The following is a 25,564-nucleotide window of genomic DNA, read 5'->3' on the forward strand; positions in this document are numbered from 1 at the left end:
TCAAAACGTACAGTTGTATTTCAGACACCTATTGAGTTGTTGCATTTATCAACTCCGTCTCGCGGGAGTCGGGGAGGCCTTGTCACGGCACAAGCGCAATTTGACCCAAGGAGTGGAGATATATAGGCCTAGACGGCAGTGGTTGGGGTGGGCAGGTACATGCTACAAATGTGTTTCACAACAACACTGCATTTATCAACTCTAAGTAACTCTTGTTTAAAACGCGTTTCTGGCTTAAACATGTTTGCGATTGCACTTTTTGCATGCTTCAGAAACTCGTTTCAAGCCCCATAATCAAAGCAGCTTTGCGTTTATTAACTGTGCAACACTCCCTGGAATTTGTTTGGAAACCTTAATTCTGCATGAGAACTGCAGAAATGAGTTGACAAATGCCCCTATAAGTGATTGCATCCCCCCCCCCCCCCCGATTAATATTTATTTCGATATCCCATGGGGTTCCTATCTGTTTTTCTTTTCTTTTCTTTTTCTGTGTCTGTCATACATCAAAATTTTCAGATAGCCTTTTTGACAACAGACATGTTGTTGTGATCCAGTTGACAGAATTTTTGATAAACAGGTTAATTCTTTTCTATTTTTAAACGAGAAATTTGCTCACAATGGATGTGAAATCAAGTGCAGCAAAGCACAAACATTGCTCAAAACTAAACAATATACACACACATTCATCACCACACCAGCACGTATTTGAGGATTAGGCTGAAATGTAACATACATCATGGAGGATCTCTTGAAGATAAATTACTTGTATTAAAGGCTGACAGGGAAGAATTACATATAAAATGCCAACCGAGGCAGTGTGTGACAAGCAGAGCAAAGAAACCAACAGATCAATGACTATGAGAGGAATGGAAATGTTGACAAAAGGCACAAAGAGTCCAGCAAACACGCACTTCAGATGTTGACAAAGCTTTGATGGGTGGCCTGACCAGCTTTAGTCAAGTTCACGAATTACACGCTCTCCAAACATCATCACAACTGATGATGATGTACAAGCTCTCAGGATGAGAAAAAGCTAAAATTGTCAGTGTGACATCATGTGTATTGTGAACTCTATTTGCCTCTGACTAGGAGAGTTCTTATACTGGAGATGTACCTGGTACTCATTTGACTTGAAGGAGAGCAATAACTATCATTGCATACAAAGATTACAATTTTGTAAGACTGTTATGACGAATGAAAAGTCCTCCCATTAAAGGTATTAGCCCACATTTGTAAACCTGCAGCAATTGGTCTCATAGTTAGCATGGAGTTTGGGTATGATTGCAGTAACACCTGTGCAAAATTTCGTTCCAATTAGTCCATTACTTTCATAAAAATAAATGAAAATGCACCGTAATCCGTATGCATGCATATAACGCTTGCTAGCTCCGGTCCATGTACGTGTTACATGTACAATGTACGTAGCTATAGCCCGCGCTCGCAATTCGATTTTGGGTCGGGTTGACCCGGTTTGAAAATTGATTTTAAAACGATGATTTTCTCTCTTTTATCGAATGGTATAGACAAAGAGCGACAGGTGAGGTATGTTACTGTTGTAACTTGTACTTGAAGTCATACTGGACCTGTTTTATGCAGTTTTGATTTACGTGGGTTTGCAAATGTGGGCTAGTACCTTTAAGAAGAAAAACTGAAATTCTTTGTTTTATTCTTTACGGAGTTTTTACTTCAAGAATTCAGGATACCACAAAAATAAAAACTTATAAACTTCAAGCCACGTGAAAATCTAAACTAACTGAGAAAGCAATGTAATCTTGAACATACTGAATTAAAGAAGTGTGTCCTTGCTTTACAAAACATAATGTTGGCATGGTTAACAAATCACCACACCCCTATTTTACTGTGACTGTAATGCCTCAACACTAATCCTTTGATCCTAATCCTAATCCTGAGCATTCAGCTAGTATACTGTGTTTGTGTCACCCACTTCCATCTGCTCCTAAGGCTAAAGCAAGATGGCTCTTTTATCCATAACTTCATCTTCTATGGATTATGTTCTTATCAGCAATTCAGAGAAAATGGCTGCAAATCTTCATATTCTATTTGATCTTTGGTTTTCTGCATAGCTCGTCTGTGACTGAGCCATTTGATTTTTTTTTTTTTTTTTTTTTACTTACATGGAAAACGGCTTGGTATGGTTTACCGACTCTGTCACAATCAAAACAGACCCTTCCGTCCCTTTGTTTAAAAGCATAACAAAGTGCGACAAAGTCTTGCTTTCTTGTTAAGGGCCCCCTCTAAAATAAGCTGTTAGCCATCTATTCATAGTGAAAAAGGAAATTATCAGTGCTAATATCAAACATGCTTCTTCCACTGTCTGTACCATAGAGGATTTGAGAAATTGATTTGAAGAACAAGGATTGATATGAACATGCAGGGAGTTAGAGAATAACTATGAAAATGATTATGTCCGAAGCTACCCTGTGACATGATACGAGTGAAAAAGAACTAAAGAATGCATATCATACCTGGCATTAGCGAGTTTACTTTCATCTGTTCCCAAACATGGGATATCTTGGACGTATATTGAGAAATCACCCTCATTTGTGCAGTTGATGACTGACCAATCAGGTTCACAGACTGCTATGAAGTGCGGCCGGAGCCGACCAATCACGTGTTTCCCGGCATCTGTCAAGAGCAGCGTGATCCCGCCCCCTAGCAGGAAGGGTCCAATCGTGGAGTAGAGTGCCGTGGCCCACGGATGGGTCTTGTAGCAGCAGACCTTCTGTCGGCTGTATGGTTGCCATGACGACCCCTGCTCGGCCCAGTGGCGGTACAGCATCCACTCACAAATGAACATCTGTGAGGTTGAGGAAACATAGTAACAATCATCGTAACTTGGTGCCATCTCTTAAACTTACCACCATATAAAATATTGCAAAATTAATCAACCATACTTTTCACTCAACACACCATCATTCTCACTTTAAATCATAATGGCAAATTTCATGAAAAAGTTAAGAAAGTCTCATTCTTGCATGTGATTGTAGATGTAGGTCTAGGAGCTTTTAGCATCTTTTAAAATGGGTAATGATCATATTCTGATATATCACTTTCAGTGAAAGACTGGCCCCCATAGTGGTTTTGAGAACAATACAACAGTGCTGATGACAGTTTGACCATAGATGCATCACTAGGTTTGTCATACCTGCTCAGTTTGACTGAATTCCAAAAAAGGGTGCACTGAGTGCCCTACATCTCGGCATGGACCTAAAACGATAGCTCCATGATCTCAGCTACAGATACTCTTTAACACAGCTGAGAACACTTTAAATTTAGAGAGCTGTGTTGTGAAAAGTCCAGCCGAGTTTGAAAATCACTACTCATTCCATATTTCCTCTTTCTCTTTTGTTTCTTTGTCTGCTGTTGATGAGGCCCTGGTCTCAATGGCACAGATGGATACCCAGACAGACAGGGAAGACAGACAGACAGAAAGACAAACAAACAGCTGGGCAGACAGACGGACGGACAAACAGTCCTTGCAAAGCTAAGAGAACCTTGGGATTTGAACAGAGTCTGAAAAAACCATCTGGTCCAGACAGGGTAGGACACAATAATCTGATGACAAATTCAGTTTGCTAGGGAAAGCAGACCCTGAAACTGACAGAGAGAATGAACCAGTTGTGGGTTGGAGTGTAGGAAGCTCCTCAGTTTCTATAAATAGCATCAAATTCCTCAGGGGGATACATCAGTGCCCCCCCCCCCTAAAAAATGGAAACAACAAACAGAAAAAAGGTCTAGCTGAAAAATCTATATGAACTTGAAATACTTGAAATACTGTATCCATGGCAAGTTCACATTGGTCCCCGCATCGCAGGGAAAGTCCCATGCCACAAGACTTCCCACTCCAAAACCATACAGTAATGTAAATGCTCACTTGGACTTGTTCCCTACTCCCTGTGAAGCAAGTTGGGTCCGGGTACAGAATTTGGAGGGGAGAGTGATCTCGGACAGTAATTGATAGTGTCCACCTGTATTCATAAAATGTGTGAATGCACAAAAGTTACGTTCAGACGACATGCCCTAACCGCGAGGTTAGGAAACCTCGAGGTTAAGCTCTTGCCCCCAAACTAGACGTGCGTCCACACGACGAATCTTAACCTCGAGGTTCGGAAACCTCAAGGTTAAGCTCTTGCCCCTTTGAGTACGTTGATTTTTGTGTCCACATGGTGCTTAACTACAAGTGGGAACCCCCCCAGTGTGGACAGTCAGCAGTAAAAAAAAAAAAAAAAAAAAAAAAAAAATATGATCTCTGGTGACTGTCCCTGCAACGCAGAGGCCAATGTGAACGCAGAGTGTAAAACCAGCAATGTTCATGTGTATGAAACGTTTGCAAGGAGCCTATGTTCCAAAAAGCAAAGTGCATGTAGAAGTTCTTGTCCACACAGTGCAAGGAATGTTAGTGGCAATTCATGAAAGTGTCATGCTGCGAAAAGGCTGTCGGCTCCTATACGCAAACGTTTCATATCACAAACGTTTCTGGTTTGACAGTTCAGTGTGGCAAGAGGGTGTCTTTCTGAAACCCTCCTAGGAGCTGCCTATGGGATGTTTTACAATGAGAACAAGACAAGGCAACTTACGATACTTTACAAAGGCACATTCTTTTTTATTTTTATTGGTCTGAAACAAGGCACCCTTGTGAGTTTTTAAAGAGCCTGCTCTGATCATGACGTATCAAAATCCAACCATTCGAGCACTTACTGTGATGATGGGCACGAGAAGTCCAACAGACATCAGGACCCCGACGCTGATCGTGTCCGGTCTGTACGGGTATCGTAAGGTCTCGTCATCGCAGTAGAACCCTCGCTGGAACGGCAGGTCTGGACTCTCCAGAATCAGCAGCACCAGTGATGGTACCAAAACTGTTACAGGAGAACAAAAACAATAACAAAAGGAGAGAATCTGGGTTAATCATTGTACTTTGTAGCTAGTAATGAGAGATAGATAGATGGGGGGGGGGGGGCGAGAGATGAGAGGGCAGGTGAAGAACAGACAAGGAGTCAAGGAAGTCAGAAAAGTCATGAATATTCATCTTCCTTGCATTATTAACAGGTCAGTTTATTCATAAATTCAGTAAAACGTATGGCTGTATTTCCCTGAGGACCCAGTGATGAGCTGTTATGTCATCAGTTCCTACTGTAATGCTACCATGCTTGGTATCCAGCATGAATGAAAGTTTTGTTGCTACATTGGGCAAGCCAATGGTCGAGATTTCTCAATCTCGTTCAAAGGAACAACTTTTGAAATAATAGATGCACAAATTTTTAAAACATCGTTTGAATGGTCTATTCCCATCAGAAATCCCTTATAATTTTAGCAATGGCTTAAAATCCTTAAATCATGATCTCCAATGACAAATATAAGTTATGTAAATTCGCTTGATATCTTTATAACATTACTAAAAGCTAAGTGCAATGTAGTTCATACTGTCAACACATATATTTGTAGTCTCATTTGATATCTTGTTTTGCTTTGGGTTTTTTTTTTTTTTTGTGCCTGTTTTTGGTATGTTTTATTTCATTCTCTCTATGTTCCTTTGATATTGTTGGTAACTTTTATCATGTCTTTTTCCATGCCTGTTTTAGCATGTTTTTATTCTCTCTGTAATACTTCTATATGTCAGTAACCTTTTTCATTTGGTATTTCAATGTATAACTGCAATATGTTTGACTTCTGTTCAATCTTAAGGGTGCATTTTATTTCACCAAGTCTCTGGGTTTCACTGAATTGTACATGCTACACTGTGTAAATATTATACTGTATTTCTAAACGACTGTTATTACTGATCAAATGCATTCGAAATGTACTTTTGTAGTACTTTTTTAGCAGCAAAAAATACATAGACTTTTCAAAAGACTCAAGAGAAACTGTCCAAAAAAAAAAAAATAAATCTGATCCCATATGGTTTATTGATGGCATCCAGCTAAGCATGCACAGGAAATTCCTGTCTATCACTATATATGTACTCCTGTGATACTTTTTCCTTTTGTTCAGTATTGTCGCTAAATTCTTTTGCATGTCATCTATAGTCTGTCTTGAGGAAGAACTGAAATTGTTTTCATCTTCCTTCAAATTTGAAGATTTATTCCATGTATTTCTTGCAATATTGTGCATCTATCAGTTTGTTTGTTTGCATACATACTATAGTTATTATGGTAAATAAAGTGTATTCATAACACTGATTTGTCTAGGCTCACAGTTATGGCCTCTTGGGGTTCCCCCAAACAAGAATTAAACAGTATACATTCATAGTTCATGACCATGAACTATAATGAAATCAATATACAGTATATATGTACCCCAGTGATACTTTTTTTCCTTTTAACATTATTATCCTTCAGCCAAGTGCTGTTGATAATACGCTTTTCATATGGCACCTGCTCTGGCCATGGATGACAATTTCATGCCTCTAAAAATATGTACATGGAGAGCCATTCCAGTAACATGAATCACATTCACTTTTAGAGACTGCTCTAAAACTGGGAATGCAAAGAAGGAACAGCCAATTCAAGGTACATTCATCATCAAAACAACCTCTTCATAAATATAAAGACACATCCACACAAAGACACACCCACACACACAAACAAATAAAGACATAAACCCACACCATGTTTGTGATGATGGCACGAGCCACACAAACACAATCATAGATATTCAAGTATAATCCGATTTCTAGACCGGTACTTCAACGGCAAAAAAGGGAGGCACAAACACAGTAGCACTTCCTCAAAGTTTCCACTTCAGAGCACCCAGATGTGCTGCCCTCTATTCCTCTCAGAGTTGGTAGTTATGATTCTATGTTCAGGTGTTATTGTACTTTTTGAACCTCCCAGGCAGTTCTGATATCTGTCATGTGGGAGCAGAATGCCCGCCCACCTGTGCTTACATAGTACACTGGTAGAAGGGGCAGAATAACAAACGTTAGCCTTTGCCCAAGGCTTCCTGACTTTGCTCTCTGCATTCAAGTTACATGTATTTGTTTATTTATTTTTCAAAGGTCCTCACTCCTTGTTAGCACTGTCAGCTGTGATTGAAGACAGCTAGAGCTAAGTGCAAAGTGCAAAGGCCTAGGAATCTGAACATAATTTAACTATTATTCATGAGCTGGGGGGAAGCCTAAATTATGTGCTACAGTATCCCTACTGAAGGATGCTCTCACTGAATAATTCAGTAAAGGCAATTTGACCAAAGAAGTCCCTAGATTTGTCCATTGGCCATCAGTGGAAAAATGCCAATTCATTAATATCTTTGAACAGGGTTTTACTGATTGGTCATGATTTCACTACCAAACACTGGCAGTAAAATTTGGTTAATTCAATTAAAGGCATAAAATAAAATGTTCTGAGTGGCCTCAAAAGCCCCTTTTGCTGGGGCTTGCCAGTGGCTGGTAGTTCGACTACATCTCAAATGACAACAATTTTGCTTCTATTGAAATCACTACAATCATACAGTGGGAGGACATTAGATATCATAGCGGTGGCCTGGTGGCCATGGGCCACTAAAAGTTGATGTTGGGCCACCAAACTTTAAAGGACAAGTTCACCTTCATATACATGTGGATTGAGTGAATGCAACAATATTAGTAGAACACATCAGTGAAAATTTGGGGAAAATCGGGCAATCCGTTCAAAAGTTATAAATTTTTTAAGTAGGGCCTATCTGCGCAGTCACTGCTGGATGAGAAGACTACTACAGTGTATGATGTCCTATGCGTACAACGATATAAGGAAAATAAAAAGAGAATTTCACAAAACTTTACTTTTTGAATAAAGTGCACATTTCTTCGACTTGTTGCTGACATATGTTAAGGGTAATGTTATTCCTCCTGCCTTCTGAAAGAGAGAAGACAAGTATTCTTTTGTTATGCAAGAAAAGTGAAAATATGTTGATTTTTCTTTATTCTTTCTTTATATCGTTGTACACATGTGACATCACAAGCTATAGTAGTCTTCTTATCCAGCTGTGACTGAGCAGAAACTTCAAGAATTCATAACTTTTGAACGGATTGTCCGATTTTCCTCAAACTCTCACTGATGTGTTCTACTAATATTGCTGCATTCACTCAACCCACATGTCTATGAAGGTGAACTTGTCCTTACAAAAAAAAAAAAGCTTACCAGGTACTCTTGGTGGCTCAATCTGGCAACTGAGGATCCAATGAACAAAACTACAAATAACAATCACTCTGGGGCCCTTAGAATCTAATCAAGCATCAGCGATTTATCAAGTTATTAACTTGCAACTGAATCAACTCAACACATATGTATCACAAAATGATTCTAGCATTTTAAGCACCCTCTGCACAGTGAATACAATCTGAATTTACACTCTAAATGCAGATCTACACTGTATACATATCTGAATTGCAAAGATTTTCCCTTGTGTATGGTAAATTTGGTAGCATTCTGGTAATTCTAGTCACAGATGCAGGATGAATGGTCTGCTTATAACATGGAGTTTACATAGCTTCATGGCGCTTATACTGTATTCCCAGTCCCTAAGGCAATTACTTGAAAATCCATATTTTTATCAAATGAATATCAATTATCAATCTATTCATTTATCATCAAAATAATAAGGAAGGAGATATATTAATAGTTTCATAATGATTTGCTGAAGTCTACTAGGCCTGCACAAATGAATATCAATTATCTATCTATTCATTTTAATATCATCAAAATGATAAGGAACATGATATATCAATAGTTCCATAATGATTTGTTGAAGTCTACTATAGGCCTGCATTTGTAATGATTCACAATGAAATATGAAAAGACAAAACAGATCTAAATGATATACAATAGAGAACATAGGTCTGTGCACAAAATAAAGTAACAAAGTGGATTTCTATGTTAAAACTTGTGTAAATTAGAGAGGAGGGGTAGCACTCTGTAATAAATTGAAATGCCATCCATGATGTTCATGGGAAATGTCCCCTCATTTCTAGTGTGCATGGCAGAATTTGTGGTCATGACTTAAATGAAGGTAAGTGTTTACTAAACTCATACCAATTTCGCGATAACACGGGACAAGTTTCCATCCATTAGATGGATGCCTTGAGAATAGGTGCAGCGATTCACAGAACGTCTTCAAAATGATGATCGTGATAGCTCTGCAGACTATCCAAAATTGTGTACCCAAAACGGTCCGAGTTGATTCAATTTTGAGATTCCCTGCCAGCCGAATTAACCTGTTACACTTCACTGGGTCCCCCTTATTTACAGGTAATACCGACTAATAGAAGCTGCGTGCCACGGCTGCCCAAGAGCAGGGCTGTTTTTGGCAACTTAAGAGGCAAATGTCAGAGGTCAAAGTTGAAAGGCCAAGAGAGAGAGAGAGAGCAACACTTCAGATGGGCATGCTGTCCTGACAAACTGCGGTAACAATGCAGCGTAGAAGTACGGGCAGTTTATTGTAAACTGGAGATCGAAGAAGCCATAATTTTCCCTCTCTATGTTTTTTTCCATCTTCCTATAAGCGCCAAGAAGCATCATTGAGCATTTTACGGCTTTCTTGTTATGATGATTTTATACAAAGCAAACAACAACAAAAAAAAAATAAGAGCGGCTCCTCGACAAAGCAGCCAAAGGTTATGAGAGCTATTGCTGCAGCCATGCAACTTTGTCTCCTACTCTACATTTACACATGATTTTTAAACACTTTGTATCATTATGATGCCACGTATGGAATCAAATAGAAACCATTTCAAGTCACATGTGAGGTCATGACCTGCATTTCTCTATAGGTACTGTTAACAGAAATACAATGTCAACATCAACAACATGACAGTTCAAATATCCATAGGAAGAGTCTGTAGAATCTTGGAACCAAATTCAGGAAATAAACATCGGCTGATGGATGGTCGTTGAGAACACAATAGCTGAGCATCTTCCTGCAGCCCCATGGATCTCACTGAGGGTGTGTTTATCAACTCTCTTTTTCGGCAGAAACAGGTTTTCCAAACGGCTTTCAGGAATTTGTTTAGACATGATAAACACAAAGCTGTTTTGATTATGGGGTTCGGGAAGTCTTTTTGAAAACCGCAAATTTGTGCTTTCCGAAACAAGCTTCAGCTAGAAACGTATTTCTAGAAGTGAGATAAACGCAAAGCTGTTTGAAACGACTTTGTACTGTGCGCGCCGTATGCATGACCCCTTCTCTTTCGGGTCAAATGGCGCAATGCAGCTGCGCAGTGACAAGGCTAGTTTCATGTTGGCGATGAGTTGATAAACGCAACTTATTTTAGAAGGCGTTTGTAAAGGGTTTTTGGAAACAACTTTTGATAGTGGGTATGGAAAGCTGTTTCAAATTGGGGAAAGATGATAAATGCAGCCTGAGACTTAGCCTTTTGTCAAGGCCCTCTCGCTGTATGGTGAAGAGAGCCTGGACGAGCGGGGTTGCGCGGGGGCCTTTTGAGATCTGCTTCGCATCTTTTTGTTTTTAGATACCGACTTTTGCTCCCCGATTTCGGGAGCAAAAGTCGACCAATCAGCGTGTCTGTCTGCTCAAACCTGATTTGAATAGAGCGAATGCACGCCGCAGACCTCACAAGAGTGTGTAGAGTTCTGTGGCAGACCTCTGCGGGTGGTCAGTGATGCATGCGAACAGGCATGACAACACCAAGACTGAGGATGCGGGGAGTGCGCCATTCCATTGGTTGACCGGAAGCCGTTAAAATGAGTATTCAGAAGGGTTCACGTGTCATGAATAATAATGTGTGAAGCAGATATCAAAAGGCCCTTGCTCACTTCGCTCGCCCATTACAGCGAGAGGGCCTTGACAAAAGGCTACCTGAGACTAGGAATGCTCAACAGGTGCAACATGGGTTGTCCCATTCCACATCAAGACCAACCATCAGTCACCACAAGTGCAGGGTGTCTCCATCCACCCTGTACCGCATTCTCAAGACTAACAGCAGAACACCGCTCAATCGTTCCCATGGTGATTAGGTTTCAGACCTGTCTGCTACATACATGAATGGAACTTGATATACCATGGAATAAAAATGTCTCCTTTTTTCTTTTTCTTGTTTGTTGTGCAACCAAGAAAGGGGCAGGTAATATCTTGGGATTGTGGGAGAACTGAGGACATCAAAGGGAAGGGGAGGGACTAAGAATGCAGTGGGGAAGCAAGTGTAACTGTACCTAGGTACCTCAGAAATGATGTAAACCTGTCTGAAATATTCCTTTCTAAAGAAAACAGGGTACAGAAACATTCAGAGCCAAGGTGGATGGTAGGTACAGAGTACAAACACAATCCACACATAGTTCAGGGAAAAGCCATCCAACTTATAAGTGTAACAAAGTTGCACCATGAAAATGATTTTCACTGCAGCAAGAAGAGATGACAACTGGAAATACGGATTAGAAAGAATTCAATGGAAATATTTTTCGTGATATTCTGTCATCTTCACTAGATTTCACCTAGAATTAATTGAGGGAGCGTCTTCATGTACAGGCTCTGCTACATTCAACATATATCAGGTTTTGTTCTCTGTTTTAAATACATCTCTCCTCACTGCTTATACAAGATGAAGTTAGAGCATGGGGCTAAAATACAGTACGATAGTGATGTCCTTTCACTGAACTTGTTATTTTGTCATAAAAACCGTCAGTAAATTGCTTGTTTGTGCTACACCCTTGCATCACTTCAATGAAAAGGTTTGAAATTTCCTGAATCACTGCATAAACAGAGAATTTCATAGCTTGACCTCTGATCCACAGACTCATTACAAACTTGACAAAAGTTGGATTGATGCCAAAATCTACGAACTGCCCTTTCATACTTCACTCCTGTACACCTTATTCACTGAAAATATTGTAAAAAAAAATTGAGATCAGGACAGATGGACATCCACGCAGACAGACAAACAGAGTGACATGCAAAATGTGATACCTCTACTCTAGTCTCCTTGGTTTTGGGACATGTCACAAAAATGAATTGTTTCCTGGAATATCATATTTTTGCTGGTATCACCACTTCACCTTGTGACAAAAAAGCTGGCGGAACCGACCAATGTCAACATCTTTCATATTCCGCTGGAAGACACTATGGCAATGGTGCCCGTATGGGATCGAGTTTATTCTGTGCAACACAGATTTAGTGTGCGGAGCTCAGAGTTCATTAGGTCACAGGAAATAGATGTGTAGTAAAAGCTACTTAATGAAAAGCATAATGCCAGCAAGCAATAAGGCGTACCATCACATCCTGGATGCTGCCTGAATCCAGTTTCAGTCTAAACAGGATACATAGGACACTTCATACTGAGGAATGAAATGGGTACGGAAGTCGTAGATTGGAGGACATGGGTGGGTTTAATCATTTTTTGGTCTGATCAAAATATCTCATGATTAGGAACTATAAATGATGTACAGAGCTTCCTCAACGACGCTGGCTCCCTCACGTTTCATGTCATAAATAACGATGCTTTGACACTTGCGTTTTTGGTATAGAGTTCCAGTATTCATAGAAGTGCTTCCTATGTTGTTGTTTTTTTCCCCTGTGAGTTTCATTTCACGACTCATGTCCATCATGTGGCCGTTCCACGGTAAAAGGGTCTATCTTGAGAAATGTTACTTCAGAGAAAAACGGGTTTAAAGTTTGGTGTATTTGTATGTCTGCCTCTTGTGTTTGTAAAGAGAATAGCTTGTGAGTGTTATGTATTATGAAAATATAAAAATGAAATATGAAAAATACACCAAACTTTAAACCCGTTTTTCTCCGAAGTAACATTTCTCAAGATAGACCCTTTTACTGTGGAACGGCCGCATGTACAATGTCTAGAAACTGTGACTCTCATACTGGAGTCATCGTGAACTTCCAGTTGTAGGAGGTTTTATCAGGAAGGGGCCAGAGCTTATCCTTGAGGTTAAGGAGCACCGTATGAATAGCTTATGTTTGCCAGAAATGAGAGGATGAGTTAGAAATAGGAATGGATGAAGTGAAATCTATCACCCAGCAACAATACAACAGGTGTCACAGTACATGCTCAAAATATTTTAAACACAATTCAACTTATGGTAAATGCTCATTGTTTATCTATCCTTGCTGTCCATACATGCATTATACCATGCCATCCTAGGGATACCATTCAATGTGTCAGACAGGTGTGGCAATGATATTTCTTGAAACCCAGACAGTTCATTATTTAAGCAAGAGCAATGTTCATGATGTTTCTAAAAAGAGTAGCATACTTTTGGGGGGGGGGGGGTTTGCATGTACAATGGATTGTTTATGTACATGATCACTCACAGATTTATAAGAGAGTATTTACCTGCTCTCTGGTTACATTTTTAAAATGTTTTTTTTAATCAAATCTTGGTTTTATGAGAAAACATAAAATAAACCTCAAGGCTTCCTTCAATAAAAAATTCATATTTATAACTTCCAAATTCACATTCCCCAATCAACACTGAAAGAGAGAGAGAGAAACATTGACAAATATGGCGTTGCTAGCATAAAATGGCAAAATAGGTGGGCATGGTCCCTTTATTCTCTGAAAAATTCAGAACAACATCCTTTATTCCAATAACAACAGCCTTCAAATTCAATGATATTTGTCAAGTCATACCTAAATAACCACAAACACACCTTCATTTGACTTTAGCTTCTCAATGGCATAAGTCATGCTGGAAAAATTAATTGTTGTGTTCCCAATTCATGCTGGAAAAAATTAATTGTTGTGTTCCCAATTCATGCATTGTGACATTCCACACATACCTGTTGGTGTCTATATTACATCAAACGTAGACAGTCTCAGTATAGTCAGGGAGGTGTCACACCTCCCTGGTATAGTATTATTGCAAGATTCATGTGTGAGTGCTAGCCCCTTGTTAAAGGCCTTATCGCTCCAGTAATAAGCTTGGTTGGAGTCCCACTTTGCACATGAGCAGAAAAAAAAGCCATTTGTACTATTAAAACAGGCACTTTTTTTTTATTCACTGATAAGCATCTGCGATGCAATGATCATTCTTGTATTTCTTGTAAATGGTGCTTGCCAGCACATCTATATTTGTATTAACTGCACTAACAGGTATGTTGGTCTTTTATTCACTGACATAAGCACTTGTGATGCAATGATTATTCTTGTATTTCTTGTAAATGGTGCTTGCCAGCACATCTATATTTGTATTAACTGCACCAACAGGTATGTTGGTCTTTTATTCACTGACATAAGCACTTGTGATGCAATGATTATTCTTGTATTTCTTGTAAATGGTGCTTGCCAGCACATCTATATTTGTATTAACTGCACTAACAGGTATGTTGGTCTTTTATTCACTGACATAAGCACTTGTGATGCAATGATTATTCTTGTATTTCTTGTAAATGGTGCTTGCCAGCACATCTATATTTGTATTAACTGCACTAACAGGTATGTTGGTCTTTTATTCACTGACATAAGCACTTGTGATGCAATGATTATTCTTGTATTTCTTGTAAATGGTGCTTGCCAGCACATCTATATTTGTATTAACTGCACTAACAGGTATGTTGGTCTTTTATTCACGGACATAAGCACTTCTGATGCAATGATTATTCTTGTATTTCTTGTAAATGGTGCTTGTCAGCACATCTATATTTGTAACTGACAGCAACAGTGTTCATTTGGCAATAATGCATTTATTGCAAAATGATGAAATGGATGCTTTACAAATCCGAAGTAAATCAATGGGCTGGGTTTAAAGCCTTCTCCCGGCTCATGAATAATCGTCACATGCATTTGCAGACCTCATTTATAAGACTCGCATCTACATGCACTGACGTGCTGAACATCAGCTGTTCCGTTCACTTCTTGCGCAATTGTCACTGGTAACGAAAGCAAGAGATCCTTTGAAAAGGATTTTGATTGTAAGGATTGGAGGTATGAAGTGTGAGCCAGTCATAAGGATGTCCTGTAATGATTAATATCTATGTGGTTAGCCACACGGGTGACCTCCAGGAAGTATTTTGCGGTTCTATAAAAATAAAATCCAAAGTCCAAAGTCTAAAGAAATATTTTCACAGTTTGTATTACTTGTTTGTATTACGTGATGATTTACTTCCTTCGTGGGTAAGATGTAAATTAAGGGGAAACCCAAGATACAACTATAGCCCTTTTTACACTTGTGTTTCTTAACCCCGTACTTTCTCTGACCCAGGACTATCGTTAGTCCCGTACCAATTTTTTCAGCTTTTTACACTCGCCAATAAATCCCGTACTAAGCTCTTGTCCTGGGATAAGGAGAAAACTGACCTTTTTACACTCCTATTTCTTAGCCCCGTATTTTCCAAACCACATGAATATTCATGGTTACGCTGTGCACTGTACAAGTACACGCACGCACCGGCAGCACTTGATTACCTTGTTTCTGATTGGTCAGTGGGGGTCGGACTTCGTCTCCGTCGCTTAGCCCCGGATTATTTTTTCGTTCTGTTTACACTCACCTGTTTGGCACCGCAATTGCGGGGTTAGCACCGCAATTGCGGTGCTAACCCTGCTATTTTACTTCTTTGAGGCTTTCAGACATGTTTTCTGTATGTGTTGGGAGTGCTATAAAGGAAAACAAAAAACCAACCAACCAAACAAAACAAAACAGTAATTGAACTTTTTTAGCTGGAGTCAGACTTCAAGGAAATTCTACTCAGAATTAAAGGAATCATTAGTATTGGTTGAGACCTAATTTCAGGTTTCTAAATTTTTTTTGTGAGATAATGAGAAACCTCTCCAATATGAAATATGAAAGAGCATGTAATTCCATGAGGAATTCAAAGTTTATTTGTTGAAAATTGGTTTTGAAATGGCTGAGATATCCAAAACAGAGCGATTCTAATAAATTGTGGGACCCACCTTTTATTATGGTCGCTTTGTTTTACTTTGTTTTTGGATGTTTCAGCCATTCCAAAACCAATTTTCGTCAAATAAACATTGAATTCTTCTTAGAATGGCATGCTCTGTACTATTTCATAAGTAGTTTCTTGGTATCTCACAAAGAGTTAAAAGCCCAATTCTCATCTCCACCAATACTGTACCATCCCTTTTAAGTATGAACAAACTTAGCACTAAGAGCTAGACCTCATGACGGTTATACTGGGTAGCGACTACGAGACCGCGTCATTGGGCAGACTTCTAATCCTCCTCCTCCTCCACCTCACACCTGTGACACTTTCACCCCCATTCAAGGCCAAGAGATTTTTGTTGAAGTCTTATTAAGGGGACAATAATGCATTAGAAAGTCGCCCATTGTCTGGCAGAAATCTCTGAGGCCAGGCAGCCCTGCGACACAATTCAGCGAGGTGAGATGGAAATTGACCCGTATGATTGCCCCGGTTTACTCTGCCTCCGCGGTCCATGGGCTCTTCCGCGCCTGGACGGTTGAGCCAAATGCATTTTTCTCTTGTTCACTTCCAAGACTTTTTAAAATGAAGTAGCTTTCATCACAATTGTGAAAGCTGCACCTTCAATGTATACCACACACAAAGGTGACAAGAGTGAATGCTGTGTTTTTCTTTCCCCATTGAAAAGAGAGATTAAGTCTGAGTGGATTTAGATTGAGACTGGGAATTAAAGGGAAGTAGAGTTGAACTAGTGAAACTGCAACCACGCTTGACACTTTTTCTTTTTTTGAAAAGCCAATTACAGGAGAAGGAAATGGCAGCAAAGAGTTGGCCACGGTGAAAAGAATTAGTTTGATGCTCTAAAAATTCTGAGGTATTATAAGTAGTTTGCTTCACATCAGAGGAATTTACAAGCCCCAGTCTGTTTCTGCTGCCGTTCCGGTCTGAGGTCCATCTTTTCATGCACCCTCACTCGCTCTCCATGGTCTAATCTATCCGCAGAATAAACGTCAAGTATTAAAGAGTACGATGTGCAAGTGCTATTGGGTTAGTGAAACCTTTGGTGAAACTATGCATCAACCATGACAGCATCCTTTAAAGGCCCTCCACTCTCTGTAAATGCATGCCAATTCTAGCCTGTAGTTCTACTATGTTTGTTTGTTTTTTCTCTCAAATTTGATCGTTTGTAACCCACAGCCACCAAGAGGGTCATAGAGGCAGTTACCCGCTTTGCAGTAAACTCTTTGTGCTAAATGAGTGATAATATGACTGAGTTTGATCATATCAAAACAAAATCACTCTAAGTTTGAAATTTTAAAAAAAATGCCTAAAATTAGGCATACAAGCACGTTTGGAATACCTACAGATCATTTTTGTTTTTCTAATTGCATGGCAAGCAGCATAATAAAAATGAGTGTAATCATCTACATGCATTGAAGACTGTTTGTGCTAATGTCACAAAGGTGAAATATTGTGGTTACCCCTGCAAAGCAATGTCACACGACATTAACTTATGGTGCAAATAGAGCCAGATCTTCATCACAATCACCGTCAATCATCTCCTTTTATTGATGGTGACTTCTCGCGACCACTCCCGCTGCCTTAATCCGGCATGCTCCCGATTGACAAATGGCATCGTGAATCACGAACATTTCTCGACAATGTCACGCAACTGGAACTACATTTCGTCATAAGATGAACCTCATCATAGGGAGATGTGCCCGAGGCACCGTGCTTTATTCTGGGACAACATGACTAATAGCTGATGAGATAATAACATGCAAGCTTTTCATTCATTCCAATGCGAGTTAAATGCTGTGTGTAATGACCTGCCATTATTCACCAATCCTGATCAGAGAGATGTCACGAATGTCATGTTTGACAGAATAAATAAAATCCTCAATCTTCACTGCCATTCATTCCAGGCAATCAACTTCTGGAGGGGGAAAAAATCACACATGATGACCCACCTATGAAAGTATAGAAATGTAGAACTTGACTTGAAAGGTGACACAAAGGTGGGAAGCCATTACTAAACAAACAACCAAACACACCAATAAAACATTTCACTGCATTCCAGCAGTCTTGAGGGAATCTTGTCCGTGTTACATATAACTTGCAATGGTGACAATCAAATATCACAACTTTTGATTCCAGGGCTCAACGTGCTGTTTGCACCCATAAATTCAACTTTGTAACAAGAGATTTCCAAAAGATGCTTTAAAGGAAGAATGTTCACCAATGTAGGTCCTACATCAGTAAGGACAGTGATGTCACTGTTGGGTTGATAAAACCTCTTAAATATCTTTTTAAAAAATTGTCAAATGTTCAGGAGAACGAAGGAATATGGCAAAACTTTCGTTTCCCTTGGAAAAAAAACCAACAACACACACACACATGATAGACAAAGATTCTTGCCACGTGAATCTGATCCACCCTTCATGTACTTCTTGAAGGGGTGTATGTCAGATAAATTCATAAAATGATGAAGCAAACCCTAATCAAATGATGGTTTGGAAGAGCAATACACATGACCAGGCATTTACTTTTCCTGACAAGCAATTCTGCTAATGACTGGCCAATAGCATGTTCATGGCGCCATGGTGACTGGGTGAGATTTCATGGTTTTATTTACTCACGAAAGTGGCTGCCGCAGAAGTTAAAATGCATACATTTGAATTGTTTTTTTGACTGAAGAAAAGCAAGAGCTCTTACATGGAACTGATCAAACAACAAGGATCTGTTTTATATAACATACATTTTGTTTGGTTACTAGTATAACTACCCACACTTGGGACCTTTGAAACAGCAGGTCCAAATACTCTCGGCTATTGCTTCTGGCATGTTAGACTGCTTTGATGGTACTTTGTGTGGATAATTCTTACTAATGTCCTCACTGATGTGCCCCATTTTTATAACAATATCTAACCCTCACAGGGCCAACATATCAACATGTCATAAACATCTATAAGTTGTGGTCGCACTAGCAAAAGATCACTAAATTTAAGGTCGCAATCTTTGAGATTTCAAACTTTTGCCAGTGTGACTGCAAACTTCCTGCAAAACTTCTCGTGAAAATTGAATAGGGATATTTCCCAGAACCCGCCAATCTTCTTGATTTTTGGGCAGTGTGAATGCTAGCAACTGAAACTTTGTGAAGTTTGTCACAAGACCAGTCCACCACTTGTTTACTGGCAGTGTCCCTGAAGCATGCGGCCATTGTGAAGTACAGGTGTTCACTGTTATGTCACAATCACTAGCCATGATCAGATGGGGTTCTCTTTCTCCTTTCTTGCGTGCACCAGAGACCCAAACTTTGAGAACTTATAAATCAAGAAGTTTGGCTGCCAGTATGGAAGGACGACGAAAAGATCGCGAAGACTTAGCGATCTTAAACTTCACAACCTTTTGCCAGTGTAACTGCGGCTACAGTGCATGAGCAGGTTGCAAAGTGGTAACAAGAGACTTTAACTACATGTTTGATGTTTTTCCTGTCCAACAAAGTTTAGTCTCCTGCAGCTAATCAAAGAACTTGTGACAATGATCAACGGCCTAATCGTCAAGTTCGGCAAATGACTCAATTACGTGGGCAAATTCAATCTCCCAGGGTGATAGAGCACTCCGCTCGATTTCATCCATCAAAATCTCTGCCCGGATAATGATGGCATTTTAGAGTTCACGGCTCCCATTCATCTTCCTTTCATTGCGCTGCACATAACACGTCTGCTTCATTGTGATTCAGCCCCTCTTTCAAGCTGCGAATAACAGACCAATTCCTTTGTCAAAAAGCCAACTTCCCCACACACACGAGATTCTTGAAATGAGTGATAAATCTACCCCCCTGTGATGTCGATCAACACAGAATGTGCACTTCAGAACTTTTCTTTATACGCGAGTCCATCCATTTGCTGGTAAATGAGGCCGAAATTTCAAAGTACAAAATGTTTGTTTTCATTCCAGCATTATCTAAATCTACAAACAGGAAAGATACTTGTTAGCAAAACTTTGCAAACTCATCTTATCAAACTCGCAAAGTATTTATACTATTCAGAAAAAGAGCAACATAGTACTGGCAACTGCCCATACATTTTCATGGCATTTTCTTTTTGTATGCTTCAAAAAATCTAAAGAAATATAAACCAAACATTGTACATTAGCATTGTCATAGCAGGCTATAAAAGTAACAGAGAGCCCGTTCATATTGGCAAACAACTCATTTAATATGATAAATGTTTCAAAATGTGTTTCATGATAATCTTTAGAGTCACTAGGGGCTGTTAGTTTGGCATTGGACTCATTTATAAACATGTTTGCACGTATATTCATACTATCTGAATCTTTTTTTTTTTTGAGTTTACGGCAGACTTAACTTTAATACTAAGTCTCCCAAACACTTTTCTAAGGCATGTCTGGCAAGCTGGATCTGAAATGTTAGTTGTTTTTTTTCCTCCCCCAATCAAATTTTGTGGCATTTGCAGTCAGAATGCTTTGACCACAAAGATGTGATTGACAAGGTGCACCTCAGCTGGATGCTGTTTTCACTTCCGCCATAATAGTGAGTGCATATTCATACATGTATACAAACTCTTTCAATTGATATAGAGAGGAACGTGTTTGATTGACAGAATGTGGAATTCGTATTATTGCGTAGAATGTCGTTTGCAGAATAAGCTATTTAACTGGCGATATTTCCCTTCATCATATCCACATTTTGTCAACGGTCTCCTCACACATTCAACAATGTGTTGTATCAAAACATTTATTACAGACAAATTCTTTATCAATTGAGAAAATCCTCAGCATCATACTTCAAGGCATTTTCACATTTTCAGCATAATCAATTGAAATAGTGTGCTATTTTCAGAATCTCAAGCTTGGATTTTCATAACCCGATAACTATAAAGCGTGCTATTTGATAATGTGAATTCATATTAGTGCACTAATTTGAAAGCTAAGCTCGAAGAAATGTCTCAACCAAAAATTCTGGAAATTTCTGCAATATAATAGCGCAATTCATTCCATCATGCCTTATGTGTGTGACCCAATTGATTGAGGCAACCTGCACACAAATTGCAGGTAATTTTTTGAAGGCGCACGCTCAACCTAAACTGTTTGCACATGTTCAGCTATTGAATTAGCTCGAAAAATATTTGGGCTAATTCTTTTTGGGATTGTGTGAACAGGAAATGAAATAGCACACTAATATGCGCTCACAAAAAAAAAAAAAAAAAAATCTCGGGCTTAGATTTTCATTGGGCTGATGTGAAAATTCCTATTGATGCAAGTTGTACAACCAAGTCCAATCTCCAATTTTACATTTTATACTCAGCTGATTTGTATAGGCCTACTTTTAATTCTTTCTGATGCAAAGCAGTCACATTCCACAGTTCTCAGAACATACACTTTGAGTATGACATTCACAAACAAGTGAAAACAAGAAAATGATTTCAAGAGAGCTCTGACAGAGGTGTAGATTTAGATTCTGAAAAAAAAAAGGTTGTGCAATTCTTTGATTCTAGCCAATAAGTTTATCAAAGCAACAAGCCCCGGCTCTCTATTTCTACTTGAAGATGTGCGTATGTATGCACACACACTGTGTGTGTGAGTATGTATGTGTTGTGTGTGACAAACAAACCTTCAAATATCAGCATGTGGCTAAGAATTGGCAGTGGCAAGAAAAGAGAAAGTGAATAGATCCTAAGATGGCGGTGGAGGAAATAGTCCTTTCATCACAAATAGTAATTATAGCTACATGTTTATTCCTCCTTCCCTCTGCACAATGGATCTTTCACACAGTGGAAGGCACAATAACAATGGAAAAAAGCTGAATCGTTGTTCTCAACCTGGACAGCTCTGGCGTCACTTTTTTTCACCTTTCTGTTCGCATCAGCTGGAAAAATTTGAGCAAGGTTGTCAATTATACACACATCCACACCAACAGACACACCCCCACATGCTGTAACGCCCTTCTGATTCTCAGCCGACGATTATATAAACCCATTAACATGAGCTTGCAATGACCACCCCTTCAAAAAGTGCCTTGGGTGAAACTTCTTTTTGAATAATTTTGAAAGTAAGTGGAAAACTATTGTAGTGAAAACTCTCAATTGTTTTGGCAACATGAAGGATATTTCATGGAAATCTTGTGAGCTACAAAACAGTCTAATCAGACAGAACCACAGTTTGGTTTTCAAAGCATTTTCAATGTGATCGCTCTTTACAATTACATATTTGAATTGAAAGTTTCTCATGCTCCATATAAGCTTAAATTGCAATATGAAAAGTCACACAGAGCATGTGTGGTCGATTCACACTGCACCTCATGTGTACAAATGGAATTCAGAGAAGAATGCAGCAAAGTACTAAATAAAGGGGGAAATCCAGAATTATTTTTCTCATCCAACTTTTGAAATCTCAGCACTTCCCGGTACTACCTATTGTTCCATCTTTTCAGTGCATGGTCAAATCATTTTTATGATCCCACACATAGTGAAACTTGTGACCAAATGATACTATGCAGTCAGGTTGAATGCATCGAGCAAGCATCATTAGTTTCCAGTCCTTATGACATGGCAGATTTGTGAGGCAGAATCTTCTATAGTACCATGCGATGGGCAGTCAACCAGACATCCATTAAACCACACTTTCGTGCCACGTTTAATTTGGCAGTCATAAAAGTATGGTCCTAATTATCCAGGGTAGCCTCTTCAGTGTACGCACTGCTTTACCAAAAGACCCTGCCATACTACGGTACCCCAGCACTGCCAGGTACCCATTTTAATTTTTATAGCCTACCTGGTATGCAGCAGGAGCAAGAGAGTTATTGTGGGCGGAAACACCTCATCAATTACAGAAGCACTTGAAAGGTTTTGAACTCAGGACCTCATGTGAGAGTCAAGTCTTATCCACTGTACCACAGCACCCCAGCAAAGCTTCGATAATATTAAAGGATTCATAAATTATGATATTTTTGCATACAAAACCAAGAGTTGAGAGTTGATGACTTTATTGCTTCTTCTACTTGCTGTATACCTGTATTTTGAATCAATATTTCTATGACTGGGTGAAAATATGCAAGTCAAACTTAACCTTTCCTATGTTGAATAATAATAACACTTCTATCAATACTATTTCATCTGAATTTTTATACTGCCCAATGGCTGGGATTAAAATCAACTTGAGCATTTGCACTTTCACACACTCAGTGGAGCTCGCATACACCGCAGATCAATTGGTCTACATCTGCCTCAAACCTCTCTATTAAAACCCCCCAGTCAATAGGTGCAATTTGGCAGAATAACTCTGACCTTTGATTCCTGACTAAACTGTATCTTGCACTGAATCTAATCAGCCCGAACAATTCATCTACCTTTGGTATGCAGTTTAATTGGAACCTATTCCTAAATACCACTGAGCTCATTGAATGGTTCAAAACTACCTCCAAGCGTAATTGCAATTTTCAGTGTACATGTAGTGGCACAATAAAGTAGTCGGCAACCTGTAGTACCACTCTGCATTGCTATTGTGAAGGAGGAAATGTGAGAAACAATAAAACTGCATTTTTTTTTGCATACAACAAATGTTATCTTGGACAAATAACACACGCAGTTGCATTGAAACTGATACTACACAAATTTCAGCCAAGGTCGTTAAACAGTGGCCCTGCTATATATACAATGTAGACCTTCATAACAACATCTATAAATTGAGGCAGGCTACTCAAATTTAAACTTGCACACAAGTAAAAATAAGAATAAGCCTACCACTAAAGTTTCATGGTTTTGAACAGAAACTGAAACAAACAAGTGGTGGCTTTGAAATATCTTACCACCACTTTGAAATATCTTAACCCGCTGAGGACGAGTCCCAAGTATACTCGGGCAGGTGTCTAGATGGGAAATGCGTGTTGTGGCAAAATCAGCCCGTCCTCAACGGGTTAAGGTACTGCCTGATGATAAGTAAATCACTGATGATGTGATTATCAGTGTTTGTTTCCTTAATCTCTGATTTCATGCTTGCAGTTTCCTGAGCTTCTGCAAAATGTTTCACTCTGGGGGAATTTCCCCCATTTGCCAGGAACAGCTCAACACTTTTCACCAGGTAGTGTACTAAAAAACGGCAAGAAAATAAACAGTATAAGATGGCTCAGACACGTACTGTACTGCGTAGCACAATGTTTCGGTTGCAGGTAACCCTCTGAACTTAAGCACATTCATTAGCAGCCAATTGAATTCTTGTTGATTTTACGCAAACATTAGCATTCAAACATGGAATGTTTACAAACGACTTCAATTCACAATATCACTTTGTCAGCCTGTTCCCACTTCTTAAAATTCCTCACTTTGGTTCCAAGGCATAACGACTAGAACATCATCATCTTCTACGTCTAACTAACATGAACAAACAATACTTGCATCAAAGTACCTTTCACAAATTGGCTTCACATGCACGAGTGCTCAAGTATGGCAGCAACATTATGACATGGCGCAGCAATAAGGCAGAATAATTCTTTTTTTGTACCGACCTAAGTTCATTCCATCGGCTGTTTTCTACCCCTCCCTCATCTACATTTTCACTGAGTCAGCATACTGCCAGAGCACATTCTCTACAATAATCTTAAAAAACACACAAGAAACATATATGTTTTCATATAATCAAGGAGGTTTTTATACATAGGAGTTCCAACTGGCTGTAATTATTCAAACAGTTGTCAGATTTCTATTGATGTACAAAAGAATTCCACAGGTGCACTTGTGCCTTTGATGATCGATGTTCCAAGCCGCCGTCTTGCTGAGCAATCTGAAGATTCATTTTGAACGTTATCATAATGTTGGCCATATTTTGCTTATTTATTTATTAAATGAAATGAAATTTCACTCAATGATAAAGCATGTAAAACAAAAGTCAATTCCATCCAGAAATTTGCACAAAAGTGTAAATCAGAGCTGTATCATGTGAAAATGTTTAAAACTGTACCATCCTGGAAAGCTGGTTTTATCACTTTTCCGCTTAATTCCCACAAGGTGAAACTAATATGGAATAATCTGCAAGTATAATTCTTTATTGATATATATATCAGATTAGTGCCCGGGTATGCCCAGTTGAGTAATTTTCATCATTATATCAGCATTTTTTCCTCAATTTCTGTTCGCGCATCTTCGTGTCTGTACCACCTACCTTTCTTGAAGGGATAGCGAAAAGTAATTACCATCACAAAGACATATCTTACTTTGAAAGTGGCCGGTGATTATGCAATGAGACACAAGTCAATTGTCTTCGTATCTGCACGGCAGATCCTGTTTGACACATGCTTCAAATATTTTTGAGTGGGGGCTTCGAACATCTAGCAAAGGAAATAAGACGGTTGTGACTCCATTCTCTAGAACCTCCTTGATATAATTGATCTTCTTAGAGGAAACTAGTTCACATTTCAGTGCCATTGGTAAATTCAGCACATTCCTTCTGATAACACTCCGTGAGATAAAGTCACATCTGTCACAATATGAATGAAGATACTAAATTTCAATTTCGTGGTGTCTGTGACTGTGCAACTGTGGTATAGGATCCCTATCAATACCAAAAATATAAAAGATTTTTAAAAAATACAGGAGAGGGGAAAATTGAGGCTGAAGTCCTGTAGCTCAGTTCAGGGCATCTTGGAACAAGTTTGAAAAGTATGAAATGCCTGATAGTCATTTGATGAAACATAAAAGCATTGTAACAGATT

General features: G+C 39.1%; 1 protein-coding gene across 1 annotated transcript in view; it reads right to left on the reverse strand.

The window, feature by feature from the left end:
* The window catches only part of LOC140227129 (phospholipid phosphatase 1-like), a 72,494-nt gene that overhangs the window by 38,633 nt on the left and 8,297 nt on the right, over positions 1-25,564 (reverse strand). The window contains exons 2-3 of the mRNA XM_072307560.1: positions 4,720-4,880; positions 2,487-2,818 (exon numbers count right to left, since the gene is read on the reverse strand). Coding sequence (XP_072163661.1) covers positions 2,487-2,818; positions 4,720-4,880 — 493 coding nt within the window. The remainder of the gene's footprint in view (positions 1-2,486; positions 2,819-4,719; positions 4,881-25,564) is intronic.

The sequence above is a fragment of the Diadema setosum genome, chromosome 4 (genome assembly GCF_964275005.1).
Source record: "Diadema setosum chromosome 4, eeDiaSeto1, whole genome shotgun sequence".
Lineage (NCBI taxonomy): Eukaryota > Metazoa > Echinodermata > Echinoidea > Diadematoida > Diadematidae > Diadema > Diadema setosum.